The sequence below is a fragment of the Gopherus flavomarginatus genome, chromosome 3 (assembly GCF_025201925.1).
Source record: "Gopherus flavomarginatus isolate rGopFla2 chromosome 3, rGopFla2.mat.asm, whole genome shotgun sequence".
In the NCBI taxonomy this organism is placed as follows: domain Eukaryota; kingdom Metazoa; phylum Chordata; order Testudines; family Testudinidae; genus Gopherus; species Gopherus flavomarginatus.
The window spans coordinates 22,886,948-22,904,267 of record NC_066619.1 but is presented as its reverse complement, the minus strand read 5'-3'; the positions used below and the strand labels follow the sequence as shown (position 1 = coordinate 22,904,267).

General features: G+C 45.1%; 1 protein-coding gene across 2 annotated transcripts; it reads right to left on the bottom strand.

Annotated features, from left to right (window-relative positions):
• Positions 1 to 7,867: 7,867 nt before the first annotated feature.
• GRP (gastrin releasing peptide) lies at positions 7,868 to 17,098 on the bottom strand. 2 transcript variants are annotated; one of them, XM_050944797.1, is made up of 3 exons: positions 16,640 to 17,098; positions 12,050 to 12,319; positions 7,868 to 8,242 (listed from the first exon to the last, which is right to left on the bottom strand). In XM_050944797.1, exons 1-3 carry the CDS (start codon positions 16,809 to 16,811, stop codon positions 8,211 to 8,213), a joined length of 474 nt encoding a protein of 157 aa, XP_050800754.1. In that variant the 5' UTR covers positions 16,812 to 17,098; the 3' UTR covers positions 7,868 to 8,210. The 2 variants fall into 2 exon arrangements, with proteins under 2 accessions (XP_050800754.1, XP_050800753.1); XM_050944796.1 differs by having other exon boundaries at positions 12,069 to 12,319; positions 16,640 to 17,094.
• Positions 17,099 to 17,320: the final 222 nt, after the last annotated feature.

The window sequence follows — 17,320 nt, the reverse complement described above, 5'->3', positions numbered from 1 at the left end:
TCTGTGTTTAGTTATTAATCAATGTCTGTGATAAGTTGTTCTCCAGTTTGTAACAGAGGCTCATGCCCTAAATTTATAGATTTATTTTTTTTAAGTGCAGAAAGGACCTTTAGGTTGTCTAGTCTGGCCTCCTGCATGGTCGAAAAATAATAACATTTTATCTGGTTACTCCTGTACTGAGCCCAATAACCTGTGTTTGACAGAAATGCATCCAGTTTTCTATTAAGGTTTTTAAGCGGTGCTCATCACTGTAGTATCTACACTTCAATCTAAACCCCACAGCAGTGAGTCTCAGAGCCCAGGTCAATTGACGCAGGCTGAGGGGCTAAAAATTGCATTGTAAATATTCAGGCACAGACTGGAGCCAGGCTCTGAGACATTCCCCTATAGCAGATTCTGAGGCCCAAATGTCTATACTATAATTTTTAGCACCACAAGCCCAAGTCAGATGACCCAGTCCAGCCATGGACATGCTGTGGGTCTTTTATTGAAGTTGTAGCTGTACCCTGTTTTCCAGCACATAGGCGCCAACTCCCTGGGTGCTCTGGGACTGAAGCACTCACAGGGAAAAAATGGTGGGTGCTCTGCACTCACCAGCAGCCCCTCCCATCAGCTCCCACCACCCCCCCCGGTTCCTCCCACCTGCCAGTGGCCCCACAGATCAGTGCCTTCCCCCTCCCTCCTCATGCCTCAAGCCCGCCATGAACAGCTGTTTCGCAGCATTCAGGGAGGCTGGGAGGGAGTGGGGAAGACCAGGGAAGTGGTGCGCTCAGGGAGAAAGGGGAACTAGGCGGGAAGAGGTGGGGTGGGGGCAGGCAGGGGTGGGGCCTTGGGAAAAGGATTTGTGGGGGGGACTGGGACAGCACCAGAGGTTGAGCACTCCCTGGCACTTTGAAAATTTGGCACCTGTGCTCCAGTAGTGCCATAAATAACATTAATGTCTGTCATATGTTCAGTCTCCCATCCTCCCCTGAAGAGGAGAAGGGCAGATAGACACAAGTTGCTATATGTCTGTTTGTGAAGGCAAGGTTGAAGACGTGCCCTTGCTCTTGGAGCAGAAGGTGGTGATGTTTGTGATGGTCCTTAGTTCCAGAGTTCACTGACAGTCTCAGAGTAGACCTGATTGTAGCGAGTTCCATTACGCCAGCAGAGGAGAGCCAGGAGAACAGGTTTGATGTGTTTGCAGACTTCGAGAGATGGAGAATCCACCATGTCCCTTGGAAGTTTATTCCAATGATCATTTGCTCTTACCGTTAAAAGAAATGTGCCTTATTTCTCATTTGAATTGCTGAGTTTAACTTCCAAACTGGCAGCTGGCATCTTGCTGTGAAATGCCACATATGGGAATTTCACATAAGGCTTCTTTAAAAAATGAAGATAGCTAGAAAGCTAGCTGTAGATTTCAGCAGCCGTTGGCTGACACTAACAAGACTAAGGGCTAACCTACACTACCACGCTACATTGGCACAGATGCACGATGCAGTAGCGCCTCTGGTGAAGATGTGCAATGTCAGCAGGAGAGCATCTCCCACTGACTTAGTACTAGTGTGGACAGCGCTTAGCTCAGTGTAACTTGTGTAGCTTGGGGCGGTGTGTGGCTTTTTCACACTCTGAGCAATGTAAGTTACATCGACTTAAGCAGTAATGGAACCAAGCCCTTAGATCAGCAAACGAGAGACAGTAAAGCAAGCAAGCAGTGAACCCTCCCAACTGAAGTTAATAAATTTCCCTTGCAGATTGAAATCTGTTCACATAAGAGATTTATGCATCTCGTGATACCTTTAGTTAATGGATTTAGCCCTTTAGCTCAAGCAGCTGCATATATTCTTTTAATGCTCCTGTTTCAAGCCTCACTCCCCCATCAGTCTTTGGGGCTGGGATGCTTTAGAACAAGAGAAACAACAGCCACACAATATTATTAATTGATTAATATTGTCATTTATGAAGGGTGATACACAATGCATAAAGACTGTGCCAGGTAAAGGGCCAAGCCAGCTCACATCATTACCTATGGCAAAACTTCCATTGGCTTCAACAGAAACAGGATGGGCACCCAGTCAGATTGACAGGATCTGGCCCCAGCCTTTAAACAGCATCCTGTGAGTCCCCCTTTCCTGTTCAGACACCCCTGGATCCACGCTGTCCTGCAGGGACTGACACAACTTTGGAACGGGGCCTTTGGGCTCCAGCATGTCTCCCTGCAGTGAGTCCAGCTAAGCCAGGCTCCTGTGGGAGACTTTCTAACCCTTCAGAGTGCAATGCCTTCAGTGTTGACAGCGATACCAGGCAGCCATTTCACGACAAAGTAGCAATTTGTTAGTTACCTGGCATATGGAATCTGAAAGTCTTTGGTTTAGCGTGAAAGTATATGGAGCCTGTTGGTAGCAGCCAGGGTTTCTCATGCTCTGCTTCCTCTAGCCTATCCTCAAATCATAGAAGTTTAGGGTTGGAAGAGACCTCAGCAGGTCATCTAGTCCAGCCCCCTGCTCAAAGCACGACCAACCCCCTCCTTCTCCAACCAATCCCTCACCCTCTTTGGTTGTTTTTTTCTCTCAGTCTCAAAAGACCCTTTTAAGAGCTATCTGGACTCTTCCCCTGGCTTTGTTTCTAGTCTTTTCTTCTCTGTTGCCATGCAGCATGGAAGGAGTTTCCTCCTCTTGGCTAGGTGTTAATGTCCTGGCCAATGGGGTTTCCATTGTCCCATCCAGATTCTCGGTTCACCATTCACTAGCCTTTCTGAGGCTATCTGTTTCCAGCTCAGAGGGCATGTCTCCACAGTGTTTTGGAGCTCCCAGCAGTGACAGCCGAGGTTGACAGATGTGGATTAGCAAGGCTTGCACCAGCACTCTTTTAAAAAAACAAACAAACAAACAAACAAACAAACAAAAAACCCTGTGTGTAGGCAGCACTTAGAAGTTGCTGTTCAGGCCTGAGCTTGGCCTTTGAAGCCCATGTGTGTTGGTTAACGGCGCAGGGCACCTTGCAGGATTAGGCTGTTAAGGTACATCATTTTGTTCTTCATTTAACACAACCTTAATTAGTTTTATAAAAATTCATTGGCATTCACCCCCTCTTAAAGGAGAACTGTAATTCCACTTTGAACCAGGTGTTGGCAAATATATTTGCAGTTAGCATATAAATCATGTTAATATGTATCATCTGTACCATATTTATATATTAGTATCTATTAAGCAGTAATACCATTAAGCACAAATAGTGTCACAGTGATTTAGCCTAAAACGACTTATGCTATAATCCTGTTCATTTATGTCAGGTATCACTCATGTCATAGCTCCTTGCATTTGCTGAAAGAAGCATTTGGCATAAGCAGATGGGAAACTTATCAAAAATTAAGCTACATTAGTTCTATATCTTAGTACAAGTGAAGGAAGTACCTTCACAGAGTAGCATCTGGAATGCTAGTATCCAAAACAAAGCTAAGGAAGACACAGACCGACAAGTTAGGGAACAGTGACAACCTGATGGTTTGTATTTTAGTGCTGTGTAAAGAGCTGTGTAACTTGTAAAATCATACAAATAATACCGGCTGAAATGTGTTACTTGGGAAGCACATCCTCTGTGTAAGGTGAATGTAACTTCGGTGCACAGGATTGGTCTTTGGAGACTGGTATTGTATAGAACCTTTTTGCTATACTATACTAATAAACTTGCCTGACATTGGTTAGTTAGTCTCCTGAGTATATTTTGTATGAACAAGAAATTGACTATACAATTTATCAACACAGGCCTGATGGTTTCAACTTTTAGTTAGCAGGAGAAGATATTTTTCATTCCATTGACTCTATTGCTTCATAGGTGCCAGGGATGAAAATGTTTGTGTTTATCTGGGGGCTAATTTTGAGGGAGGGATAATGAGAGTGTATGTAAAATGTAACATCGAAGCACTAGACATTTAATTTCCTTTAGCAATCATGGTTATGCACATAGTGTGGGCTAGTAGCAGTCCCCCTGAGTGTCCGTTCATTCATATTAAAAGCGCCTCTGTTTCTGGTCAAAGCCATTTGTACCTAACTTTTGGACAGAATCATATCTGGCTCTCTCAAGTGATTATTCCTCAGCCATGGGGGATTGTTCAAAGTGAAAAGTAGTAATGGCTGGCCTCGGCTGCATGCTCAAGGAAGGGTTTGCTTTGCTTTGAAAGAAATATTCAGCTGGGAATTATTTTTGTCACATTGCTAATACAGTGTAAAATTCCGAGATGCTAAGTGTCACACTGTCTAGCCTGGTTATGCATTTTCATATGTCACCGCCCATTGTTTACTCATTTGCACAGAGAAATTATTTGTACTCTTTGTGGTCTGGTTTTAGGCTGTTCTACTGTGGGAACTTGTTGTAGCCGTTTCCCTTTGCTGGGTGGCACACCTGGTTTGTAACTGCCCAGTTGAGTGCGAGGGCCTCTGTCTACTGAGCAGATTACTTTGCTCGGCCAGTGTACACATTGAAGCACAGCGCAGCTGAGGGAAGCACTGTTCATGCCCAGCAAGTGTTTTAGGGGAGCCTGTCGCTGTCTTATGCAGCTGTGTGCGCTTCTGGTAGGAAATGCTCTGCCTTCGTGCTGAATTAGGGCTGTATGATACTAAACTAGTCAAGATAGTTAAGACCAAAGCAGATTGTGAAGAACTTCAAAAAGATTTCACAAAACTAAGTGATTGGGCAACAAAATGGCAAATTAAATTTAATGTGGATAAATGTAAAGTGATGCACACTGGAAAAAATAACCCCAACTATACGTACAATATGATGGGGGCTAATTTAGCTAAAATGAGTCAGGAAAAAGATCTTGGCGTCATTGTGGATAGGTCTCTGAAGATGTCCACCCAGTGCGCAGAGGAGGTCAAAAAAGCAAACAGGATGTTAGGAATCATTAAAAAGGGGGATAGAGAATAAGACTGAAAATATATTATTGCCCTTATATAGATTCATGGTACGCCCACATCTCGAATACTGCGTACAGATGTGGTCTCCTCATCTCAAAAAAGATATTCTAGCACTAGAAAAGGATCAGAAAAGAGCAACTAAAATGATTAGGGGTTTGGAGAGGGTCCTATATGAGGAAAGATTAGAGGCTAGGCCTCTTCAGCTTAGAAAAGAGGAGACTAAGGGGGGATATGATAGAGGTATATAAAATCATGAGTGATGTGGAGAAAGTGGATAAGGAAAAGTTATTTACTTATTCCCATAATACAAGAACTAGGGGGTCACCAAATGAAATTAATAGGTAGCAGGTTTAAAACAAATAAAAGGAAGTTCTTCTTCACACAGCGCACAGTCAACTTGTGGAACTCCTTACCTGAGGAGGTTGTGAAGGCTGGGACTATAACAATGTTTAAAAGGGAACTGGATAAATTCATGGTGGCTGAGTCCATAAATGGCTATTAGCCAGGAGAGTAAAGAATGGTGTCCCTAGCCTCTGTTCATCAGAGGATGGAGATGGATGGCAGGAGAGAGATCACTTGATCATTACCTGTTAGCTTCACTCCCTCTGGAGCACCTGGCATTGGCCACTGTCGGTAGACAGATACTGGGCTAGATGGACCTTTGGTCTGACCCGTACGGCTGTTCTTATGTTCTTATGGAGCTGCCCTCTGTGTGGACCATCTGACCCTACCCTTAGTCGTGTCTGACATCCCACATCCCCTCCATATTCCACTCTGAAGGCCCACTAGAGATGTCATTTATATATCGTGCAGGGGGATACAGGGTCCATCTGGATGAGCTTATCTCACTGGCTGGGACACCTGGGTGGCAGAAATACCTCACTATGTTTGGGCCTTACCCATCTATGTGTAAGGGGACTGTTGGCCCCTACTAACACTCAGTGGGGTTTGTTTTTGTTGGATACCTCCCAGTACCAAAAGGTTGAGGATGGGTCAATGGGAAATCAGAACCCTGAGACTGACAGTCCCCAGGAATAATGGGGAAAGGCTAATTGACAGGTCAGGCATGCTAATGGGGAGTCAGGAGGCCAGGGCGGGTCCCTTCCTCCATGTGAGCTGGAATTGCCTAGGACCTGGGCCAGACAGAGCAGGGCCAAGCTAAGGAAGAGCAGGAGCCTGAGCTGAGCTGGGGAGCAGAAATCATAGAATATCAGGGTTGGAAGGGACCTCAGGAGGTCATCTAGCCCAACCCCCTGCTCAAAGCAGGACCAATTCCCAACTAAATCATCCCAACCAGGGCTTTGTCAAGCCTGACCTTAAAAACCTCTGAGGAAGGAGATTCCACCATCTCCCTAGGTAACCCATTCCAGTGCTTCACCACCTTCCTAGTGAAAACTTTTTTCCTAATATCCAACCTAAATCTACCCCACTGCAACTTGAGACCATTGCTCCCTGTTCTGTCATCAGGTACCACTGAGAACAGTCTAGATCCATCCTCTTTGGAACTCCCTTTCAGGTAGTTGAAAGCAGCTATCAAATCCCCCCTCATTCTTCTATTCTCCAGACTAAACAATCCCAGTTCCCTCAGCCTCTCCTCATAAGTCATGTGCTCCAGCCCCCTAATCATTTTTGTTGCCCTCCGCTGGACTCTTTCCAATTTTTCCACATCCTTCTTGTAGTGTGGGGCCCAAAACTGGACACAATACTCCAGATGAGGCCTCATCAATGTCGAATAGAGGAGAATGATCACATCCCTCGATCTGCTGGCAATGCCCCTACTTATACAGCCCAAAATGCCATTAGCCTTCTTGGCAACAAGGGCACACTGTTGACTCATATCCAGCTTCTCATCTCCTGTAACCCGTAAGTCCTTTTCTGTGCCAGCTAGGGAGCAGGTCTGTGCTGGGAGCAGAGTCACAGCAACAGAAGCCAGAGAAGCAGCCCAGGGAGCTGGAGGCAGAGCAGCAGCACTGCTGACATAGAGTGGAGCTGGGGCTGGAGCAGTCCAGAGCTGGGTGCAGTGAGCACCTGGGCAGAGCCAGGGGGGACCCTGGGCAGTGGGGCCAGCACAGGGAGATGCCCCCAGCCAAGAAGCCTTGCGGCCAGACTTGGAGGGGGAATGTAACCTCAATTTGGTGGGGGCTGATGCTGGGAAGAAGGGTCCTGCCACTAGCACCTGAAAGCATGTGGCCACCACCAGAGAAAGTGTTTGACCAGTAGCATCCCTGTAGCACAGCCAGGGCCTGAGAAGGAGGCCTGGGACTTGTGACAAACAGACTGAACTTGCCTTACATTTCAAAAATGGTGGTGGTGATGTCCCCATGCCACAGCGTGGGATGATGGGTTTTCCTCTCACCTTTCCCATTTTTTCTTTAATTTTTTTTAATTGATTGCTTTTTAATAAATTGTATGTGCTTGGAACTGTATGTAGTGATCAGTGAATTGGGAAGTATCCAGTGCAGAGAAAGCACCCCAGAGTTGGGACACCCTAGCCCCTGCCCTAAGTGATTACGACAAGGTTGGGGATCAAGCCCCTGAGGAATCCTGGGCCCAGCCTTGTTGGGATTATGAGGACTCTGCCACACAGGAGAGTGGAAGGGGAGCCCTCGAGGTCAGACAGGCCTCTGGGTAAAGGAAGTGGGAGCGAGTACTCAGATTCTTTCACTAGCCCATTTCACTGGGGTAGTATATAAGCCAGGTAAGTTCCCCCCAATAGTGGGACCATTCCCTCGTTTACATATGTAAGGCAGTTTGGGTCTTGGCTCACTGAAAATACACCCCTTAGGGTCAATGGAACAGATGGACAGGTCCTGACTAGTGTAAATCAGGGTAGCTCCATGGGATCCTGTGAAGCTATGGCAATTTATACAGCTGAGGATCTTGCTGAACCTGTGATGAATCTCCCCGTTGTTTTTTCGTTACTATATGTGACACAGTCAACATTTTGTAACTCAGATAAAAACAGAAACTTGGCCTTCTTATTATTTATTGTGAATGTTGAAATGTCATGTAGTTTTAACCTAAAGATGAACTGATTAGACAGAGAAGTCAGATAACTGGAAGACCCATCCTGGACAAGTATTTACAGCAAAGCAGTTCAAACAAGAAAATGCAGCTTGGAGGGGAAAAAAGGAGAAGAGTTTAGTCAATGTTGGAACATACAAGAATACAAGTGTTTAGGTATTTTACACAAAAGTAATCTTGTTGGTTATCTGTTACAACTGAGTGTTTATGAAATACAGTCTCTTAAGGATACTATTCTATTCCTTCAAGGTTGGAAGATCTTCACTTCAGCTTGGAGTGCTTTCTTTCCTATTCATAACTTGAAGCAGATAATCCATCATCTAATAAAGAGAAATAAATATTTACATAACAGGCTTGTCAAAAGTCACATCCTGATTCAATAAACCAAATGTATAACTGTTCTCTGTATCTATTCCATACAACAAATACATTCCTAATACTTACCCCCAATGTTAGCTTGTTAAAAGACAACCATGGACCAAGAAAGAGTTATTCCAAGTTGTTTTCTTCATAGTCCCATTTTTTTAACATCAAATTAATGTTGGAAAGTGAGTTCATAGAAACATTTTATAATTCACTTTGGATTGCACTTGCAACAACTTGCAAGAGCAAACCTTAGAACAGCAAGCAAAGCAGCTGCTTTAGATTTCTACAGCTGTTCCAAATTAGTTTTAATTTACTCTGTGTCGGAGGGGTGGCAGGGCTAGTGTTGATTTGCGGGTTGTTAAATTAACTGAGGCAGAAGAATTTGACAGTAAAACAAAAATCAAAACGTTGGGGGAACAATGAGCAAGGCTGAGGCTGAATTGTTAGGACATGACATTCACGATAATAAAAATGAACAAGCATTGTAGACTCCCTGATCAGACAGGGAAAATATGAGGAGGCAACAATAGGAATAGAGAAGAATTGTGCTTAGAACACCATAGTAGCAGTGGGAGATTTCAGCTACACAGATAGAAAAATGAGACTAAATAAGTAAAGCAGTAGGGACCTGATTCTTATATACAAGCCAGATGTGAAACCAGAGGGACCTTCTGCTGCTTGTCTTTAAACTCTAGATACTTTTAATTTGGATTTTTAAAATGTAACATTTATATATATACATGAAACAATGAAATTACAGCACTGACTGTGTGTACATTATGGCATCATGTCTTTAATAATCCTGTAAACTTGTTGCCACACTACACAAATTAACCTATGTACAATCTCAACAGGATCTCCTCCTGTACTTTCCTTATGGAATAAATGTATAGAGTTTAATGGGATGAAACCAATAAAGTTCTGTAGAAATTATCATATGACATATAGAAAACGTCACTGAGTTACAAGTACTTGGTACCCACTCAAGAGGGAGCCTATCTTCATTTGACCTCGTCACTTATTTGTATGTCATAACCCTTCTCCCACCCTGTGTCTGTCTTTTGGATGGTAAGTTTTTCAGGACAGAGATTATAGTTTTTATGTTTGGAAAATGCCTCACACATTGTGGGCACTAGTGGAAATAAATATAATAATAGGCTTCCTTCTTATAAAGTGGCATTAAGTAAATTCCACTTGGAAACATCCCTGACAAAAGTACATCTAGCAACACGGCCTTATATTCTGAAGTTTTCTATTCCCAGCACAAAACATACAAAGTGTGTTGCATGTTACATTTTAGGTTCATACATTAGTATGAAGAGTTACGGGTAAGATTCTTCCCCCCACTATGTACATTCAGTAGGTGGAAGTCTATGGTGATGCATACTTAGATGGACCCCTTGCGATGCTAACATCTCCACAAGCACATACGCAATCTACCGTTATTTACAGCCTTGTAATAGATTGACCATGCAGTGGTCCCAGAATAATTAATATATGTTCTCTCAGCCTGCATGCATAGTCTGCAATGCCATTTTCTTTGGAACTTTTACATTTCATTGCTTGGCTCCAGTATCTGACCTCAGCAGCAGATACAATCTACCATGACTGATTACACATGGCTTCCACTGAAAATTCAAATACAGCAAGAGTTGGGATTTATTTCATGCAACTTACAGGCCCCATCCTGCACCCATTGGAGTCAGCGGCAACAACATTATTATAATAATAAGTCAACCCTATCTGACCATCTTACATCTAGCCATTCACAACACATTCCTCATTGGGGTATCTATGTACCTTCATAAAGATGTTCCACAGTGCCACATTAAAATGAAGGGAGTGACTAGACAAAGTGTGGGTAACTAAGACTGTATCGTATTTCAGAGATGCTACAGAGGTAAAATCTGCACTCAAAAGGACCCTGTAGCTCTATGATAATTACAGCTTTTATGCTCCAAGTCTCATTGGCTATCAGACCAGTACACCAGTATATTACATTAGCCTCGGTTTATTATTTAGGCAGCTAACGATTATTATTTAAATAATATCATAAATGCTCAAGGAATGTGAAGCACACAAGATTCCCAGGGTCTCTGTGTCTGTAAGAGAAAAAGCTCAGAAAAGGGTATCATCTGACTTTAAGGACCTGCCCTATCACTTAGTGGAGTCATTGGGAAAACTTCCAATGACTCCAGGAAGCATTGGCTCAGGGCCTAAGCAGACTGCTTATGACAAAAATAGAAGCTCTTTGTGCAGGACCATTGAAAAATGCAAAGCAAAATCTCCTTTCATGCATGCCCTAACCACTGAGCTATCAGATATTCTGATGGGTAGGGGAGCCCCCAGTCTCTCCTGCTGAAGCTGTTCCACTTTGGATTTAATAGAGTCGTTAGTGGGGCCAGGTTGGGGGAGGGGGGATGAAAAAGAGCACAAGCACGAGAATAACTCCCTAGCTTGGTGGTTACAGCACTTACCTAGCATGTGGGAGATCCAGTCCCCCTATTCTAACAGCTCTTTCATTATTTATACACAGCTTCAACAGGAGAGACAGAGAGAGTTCCCCGTATCAGACTGTCCCTATTCCCAATGGTTAGAGCTTCACCAAATAGGTGGTAGATTCCTGTTCAAATCCCTTGTCTCGCTTAGGTGGAAGGGAGACTTGAACTGGGCATCTCCCACATCCCAGATGAGTACCCTAATCACTGGGCTAAAAGTTACAAAGGAGGTCCTCCTCCCTCCCTGCAGCTGTTCTGGGTGAACTCACATGCAGGACCTAATCTGGTAAGTGGCCTCAGAATATGCCTACTGGCTTGGGTCTAACAGGCAACTTGGGCATCCAGGTGCATCTCATTGTGGCTCAGGAGGCCAGATACCTAGAGTGAGGCAGCCCTGTACCTGCACAGAGGCAGAAACATAGGCACCCAGGGAACTTTTACTCAGTGAGTTTAGGCACCTGCATGTTTGGCAGTTGCTGAATGGGGTTTTTTGTAATTCTCAGTGGAGATCCTGGGATCTAGGTGCCTAAAATGGCAGTTAGGTGCCTAAATCCCTTTCTGAATTTAGTCCCAAATTCCCATTTTCTGATAAACTGAAATTTGTTTTGAGTGGCAGCAGTTTATCAAGGTTAGGTCATAACACCAAAGGACAGAAATAATATCAAGTGATACAGATGGCCATTCATGTAGCTCAAATTTAGAAAGGGAAATACTGACAATTCAAATAAATCAGCTAACTAAAGAGAGGCAGACTGGGCAGTAGTTGGGATATCTTCTTTGTTTGTTTGTTTGTGGTTTTAAAAATACAAAACTACTGAGTCTGAACATAGCTCACCTACCTAACCATTATGTGATCTTATTATCATCACCCTTAATCTTCCTCCCTGGTGGTTCCCTCTTATTGTTTGAGGAGTTTTCAGATTGCATTGTGACCTCTTCAGTGCAGGGACTATATCTAGTTGTGTGTTTGTTTGGCAATGACTGGGGCACTTTTATAATACAAATAAATCACAATACTTGAAAAAATATTCACATCAACTAGTTTGCACCCAAGCCATATACTGAAATTTACAAAATATTTGCTGAGCTGTTCTAAATAAATACATCCATAAAAGGTATACTCTATTCAGTGACAATTTGCGAACAGAAATAAGGGATAAATTCACTGAATTAGTTATTCATTACAAATTGTTTGACCACCTCTGTCAACAATCCCAGAGTTAGGAGCTAATTTGTTTTTTAAAAAAATTAGATTTACAGTACCTTCTTGTTTTAAACTTACATCTTTAAAGCTGCTGTCATCATCTGTCTCCCAAGTGTTCTTGGTATACCAGGGAAGCTCTTCCCTTAGGATCTGAGTGCTTCTGTTTTCATTCCCTTCTAACAGCCTTAGCAAATTCTTCAACGTTTCTTCCCATTGCAGGTACTCTCCCAGCTGCTTGACATTTTCAGGTAATGCTGAAAATGGGATCTTGTTTTCTTCTTCATAAACATAGGGAAAATCTCCGGTGCTCTTTTTCCCCATTAAATGTCCTATAAAAATAATCAGAATATCCGGACATTAACCAAAAATTAATTAGAGTGTGAGTGTGGCTGCCCAAAGCCACATTCTGATTGGCCAGTGGAGCCTTTTGGATGATGTCGCACCAATTAGAATCATAGAATATTAGGGTTGCAAATGACCTCAGGAGGTCATCTAGTCCAACCCCCTGCTCAAAGCAGGACCAATCCCCAGATTTTTACCCCAGTTTCCCAAATGGCCCCCTCAAGGATTGAACTCACAAGAAGTCACACACAAAAATCCCTATGCTCATTATATTAAATGGGTGGGGGATAGGCTGATGAGAAGAGAATAGATATAACAAGGCATACTGGCAGGGGCAGGGCCGTCCTTAGGCATAGGCAACATAGGCAGCTGCGTAGGGCACCTGAAAATTTGGGGCACCAGTGGGTCTTAGTGTCCACCCTCTTGTTTTCCTATCCCTGTTTTGACCCTTCCTGCAGGCTCCCACAGATGGCTGCTCTAGCCTGGTGAGTCTTCCTTGGGAGGGAATCTAGTAGTTAAAAGTGAAAAAACCTCCAGCCTGCCAGACCTATTAGCACAACATTGAAACTGTTAAAGAGACATTCAAGGGGTAATAAAGCCATTTAACAGGCATTTGCCAACCCCAAGGTATATACTGACAGGTTTCAGAGTGGTAGTCCTGTTAGTCTGTATCAGCAAAAACAAGGACGAGTCCTTGTGTCACCTCAAAGACTAACAAATTATTTGGGCATAAGCTTTTGTGGACTAGAACCCATTTCATCAGATGTCCACGAAAGCTTATGCCCAAATAAATTTTTATACTGTCAGTTTCTGACTTTACTGACAAAAACAGTTGTGCATGAATGTAATATTTACACAGAACATGTCAGTCTACAGGACCTTAGTTTAAAATTTGCTTTAAAAATATTTCATTAGTGAGCTGGTGAAGATTATAAAATCACATTTCTAAAAAATGCTTGCATAGAGTTTTAGATGCACAATCATCTTTAGCCTTAAATGTGTGGATCTTCACACATAGTTTTTTAAATAAATCCTTCAAAAGACCTCCCTTATCTAAAATACACATTTTAATTACTATAGTTAAAAAAAAAGTGCTTCCAAGTCTTCCTGTCCTTTCTGTCCATCCCTTCACCACCTCTCCCTCCACTCCCCACTGAAGAGAGCCCTTAAAGGGACAACAGTCCTTCCCTTCCAGATAGCTGGACAAAGAGTTCCCTTTCTTTACTTCTAACTATCGACAAACTAGTTTTAAAAGAACTCTCCAGCAAAATCAGTACCTTAGTAAGACAAAATCCTTGTTATACCTAAAATCTTTGGAAACATTTTTTTAAAGTTGGTGAAATTTCTTAACCATGTCTCTTGTTATGGAGATCACACAAAGTAAATTACTGTTCCCTTTTTCTAAAAGCAATGAACATTGTTATGAACACACTAAATCTCTCTGATTAATTTAAAAGAATGTCTTTGTTTCAGTGAGTTAAATATGTAGTAATCTGGAATGCTGGCTTAAGATTTGAGTACATTTAAAATGTAAATTCAACTTAGAAATACTGATGAAGAAAATGTAAAACAGAGAAGAGCTGCATCATGTATTCCATTATATGTAATGTTGTATTCAGCAGGACAGCTGACTCACCCTTACTATGAAGTCTTTGCAAATAAATCTCTGACAAACTTCAGGGCATATCAAAAAACCTGTGACTGACATTTTTTATTCCCAAATTTTAGTGCTTTTAATTAGGTACTTTCTTCATGTCCATTCTGCATGAGGGAGAGTGCATGGAAGTCTCTGCGGGGAACTGTGACTCTCCGCCACCATGAGGCAGGCTGGGCATCTCATTATCCTTTGCTGTCAAGTCCCTCCTCCCCCTCCCGCACCAGGCTGTGAGCTTGGGCTGCCATCCGGCATAGGGGCACCAGTTTAATAATACTGCGTAGGGCCTCATAAATCCTAAGGACGGCCCTGGGCAGGGGTAAAGAGGCAGCTGAGAGCAGGAGTGCGTGTGAGCAGGTGGAGAGGTTGAGAGTTTTAATTCCTTTCCACCCAAGGTGCCAGTTCGGCATCACAATGTGGCTTTTCCCAGAATGTGCCTCTTCCCACCACTTTTAACAGCAAATTTTATGGCAAAAAGCTACTGATCGGCTTCAGTATTCCAGGTTTTGTTTTTATGAAAGTGAAATTCAAAGTGGTCGTGATCCACAAACTGAGGGCAAGTCTACACTGCCAAAGAGAAACGCTGGGGACAAGAACTTGCCAGTGACCTCTGTAACAAGTGGAGCGAAAGTCAGGGCACAGCTTTCAGGAAATAACTATAATCAGTATCAGAGGGGGCTCACTGCCCCTCGGTTGGCTCTCACTCTCCAATATACATTTTGAACTGAGAAGGAGCGAGATGTGTTACAATGATTAATTCTTCCGAAGTGTCAAGCTCTCCTGTCTTACTCCCCACTGCAGCGCCCTTCTTCCCCCGGACACTATCAGCGCGCAGTGCAAGCTTTGAATTCCCTAAAAGCAGCAAAGAATCCTGTGGCACCTTATAGACTAACAGACGTTTTGGAGCATGAGCTTTCGTGGGTGAATACCCACTTCCTCAGATGCATGTCATGTCACCCACGAAAGCTCATGCTCCAAAACGTCTGTTAGTCTATAAGGTCCCACAGGATTCTTTGCTGCTTTTACAGACCCAGACTAACAGGACTACCCCTCTGATATTTGAATTCCCGTTCACTTTTGCAAAGACATATTATTAATCTGCGGTCACTGGAGCTGTATTTAATTCCATTTCCACCTCTCATGCCATGGCTGATAGAAACGAGACAGAGCTCTGAGGCTTTTGATGGGGGAAGCAGACGAAAGGAAACAAGTCTGCCCCTGCATCACACCCCAGCCCGCAATATCCCTGCCTCTGGGGAGTAGCCACAAACCAATGCTACAAAATGGAAACAACACCCGCGCTAGAGGAGCTAAGAGAAACCAGGCGACTTTGGGAGGCTACTGACTAGCTAGACAGACATTATCAGCTTCCACATGAACCTACAGCCTCCTCCAGTGACAGTAACACAAAAGGCACGTGCTGGCCATGGAAATCAGGGACTGAAGCCAGCTCGCGTGCCTTGAAGAAGAGCTCTGTTTAGCCCCAAAGCTTTTCTATCTCACCAGAGGAGTTGGTCCAATAAAAATATCACCCTACCCACCTGCTCTTTGTAGTAAGAAGGATGGGTCCATTCGCCTAGGAATGTATTTGACTCGTTTTTAATTACACCTTCCCCCGGTTCCCAGTCCCACAGGCAGCTCCGATGGATGTCACAACCCCCTCCTGCAACTATTCTGATGGAAGACACCTCCTCTCTTGCACCTCCGCCCCACCTCACTGCTCTGATTAAAGTGAGTTGTAGATTTATTGTTATTACCCTAGTGCCTAGAAGCCCGAGTCATGGCCCACAGGACCCGTTTGCGCTTGGTGCTGGACAAACACAGACTACAAAGATGGCCCGTGCCCCACACCTGGCTCCAGGAGAGAATGGCGGAGATCAGCCGCTGAGCTTTACTCTCCCTATGCTTTGACAGGCTTGTTTTACGGCTGTGCAGAGCTGCTCTCCGGGGCATCCCATGAACAAATACTGATCGGTACAGATCAGTAGAGGTTAGAGCCTGTGGGAGCCCTGCCATGGACCGCAGGTAACATCTGAAATGAATCACGGGGTTTTAAAGGTAGCCTCGATCTTCTCTTTGCGTGGCTGTCGCTGGTTTGTTCTCGAGCTCAGCCACTGCATGCGCCCAGGGCAAACGCTCCTTTTCTTACAAAATTCTGGTTGTACGGTATTGCTGTGACACGGCTCCGGGGCTAAAAAGAGCCACTTTGCCAACAGGGATTCCCAGCCTCAAACAGCGCCCATCTTTGCATGTATTATAATTTATGAACCCTTGAACCCCTCGATTCATGTAAAAGTGCATCTGTCTCGCCAGATCTCCTGCTTTCCTGAGCCGGAGGAGAATCGACGCCCTACCCCAAACGGCTCTTTTTGAATACAAAGTAAATCTTCCCTGCGCTGGGACAGCCTGTGTCAAACAAAAAACAAACCCACGGGCTAGTGAAGTCTGGGCGGACGCGATAAGTACGCCGAGGCCCTGAACTGGAGCTATCGATCGCTCCCTGGACAGACAGACACACACGTGCTAGGGCGGGCTAGTGGACGGGCGTTACGGGCAAAGTTTCTAGTAGGACCACGAAGCGCGCCCGCCTCCAATCAATACTACAGCGGGGCCCGGGGCTGCGCCGGGCTCCCTGCGCTGCGCGGACACTTACCCACCGCCCAGTGGCTGCCCCTGGGGTAGATCTTGGCCAGAGGGGAGGCTCCGCCGTTGGCCTGCAAGGGAGCCGCGGCGCCCCAGTGCACCTCGAGCAGGACCAGGGCGAAGAGGCCCAGCGAGAGGAGGGAGCGGGGCTTCCAGAGGAGGAGGAATTCGCAGCCCCCCATGGTGCGCGGCGCTGCCCAGGCGGGAGGGTTCCCTGCTGCTGCTGCTGCTGCGCGTCCGGCTCCGGGCGTGGAGGGAGGGAACCCGCTGCTCGGGATCTGCGGGGCCAGGTGCTGCTGCCGCCTCTGCTGCCGCCGCCAGCGCTGACCCACATTTATAAGGAAGCGGGACGAGGTGACAGCGGAGTTCAGGCACCTGGCGCCTCCCCCAGAGGTGGCTCTGGGAGCACAGGGGCTGCGGAGCGCTCAGCCAGCCAGAGCCACACAGCGCTGGCCGGCTGGATGGGCGGTGCATCCTTTGCGAGCCCTCCCCTGCCCCCTCCCTGCTGGCGGGATCAGGACTCGGGATTCTCCTTCCAAATGGACCATGATTCAACCATCCCCGACCCCCAGCTTCGGCGTGATCGTCTCTGGGGAGCGAGTTACAGAGCGCTAGTGTCTCCCAGTTATCCGCCCCCCAGCTCCACCCCTGCAAACCCGCCTCTGGGGAGCACGGAGCGCAACTGTATCAA

Bases quoted from the DNA above. Each gene is read 5' to 3' on its own strand.
- GRP (XM_050944796.1), bottom strand. From the start codon at position 16,811: ATGGGGGGCTGCGAATTCCTCCTCCTCTGGAAGCCCCGCTCCCTCCTC. The intron at 12,320-16,639 runs GTAAGTGTCCGC...TTATTTTTATAG, and splicing joins GGGCAGCCACTGGGCGGTGG to GACATTTAATGGGGAAAAAG. The intron at 8,243-12,068 runs GTAAGTTTAAAA...TCTCTTTATTAG, and splicing joins ATGACAGCAGCTTTAAAGAT to ATGATGGATTATCTGCTTCA.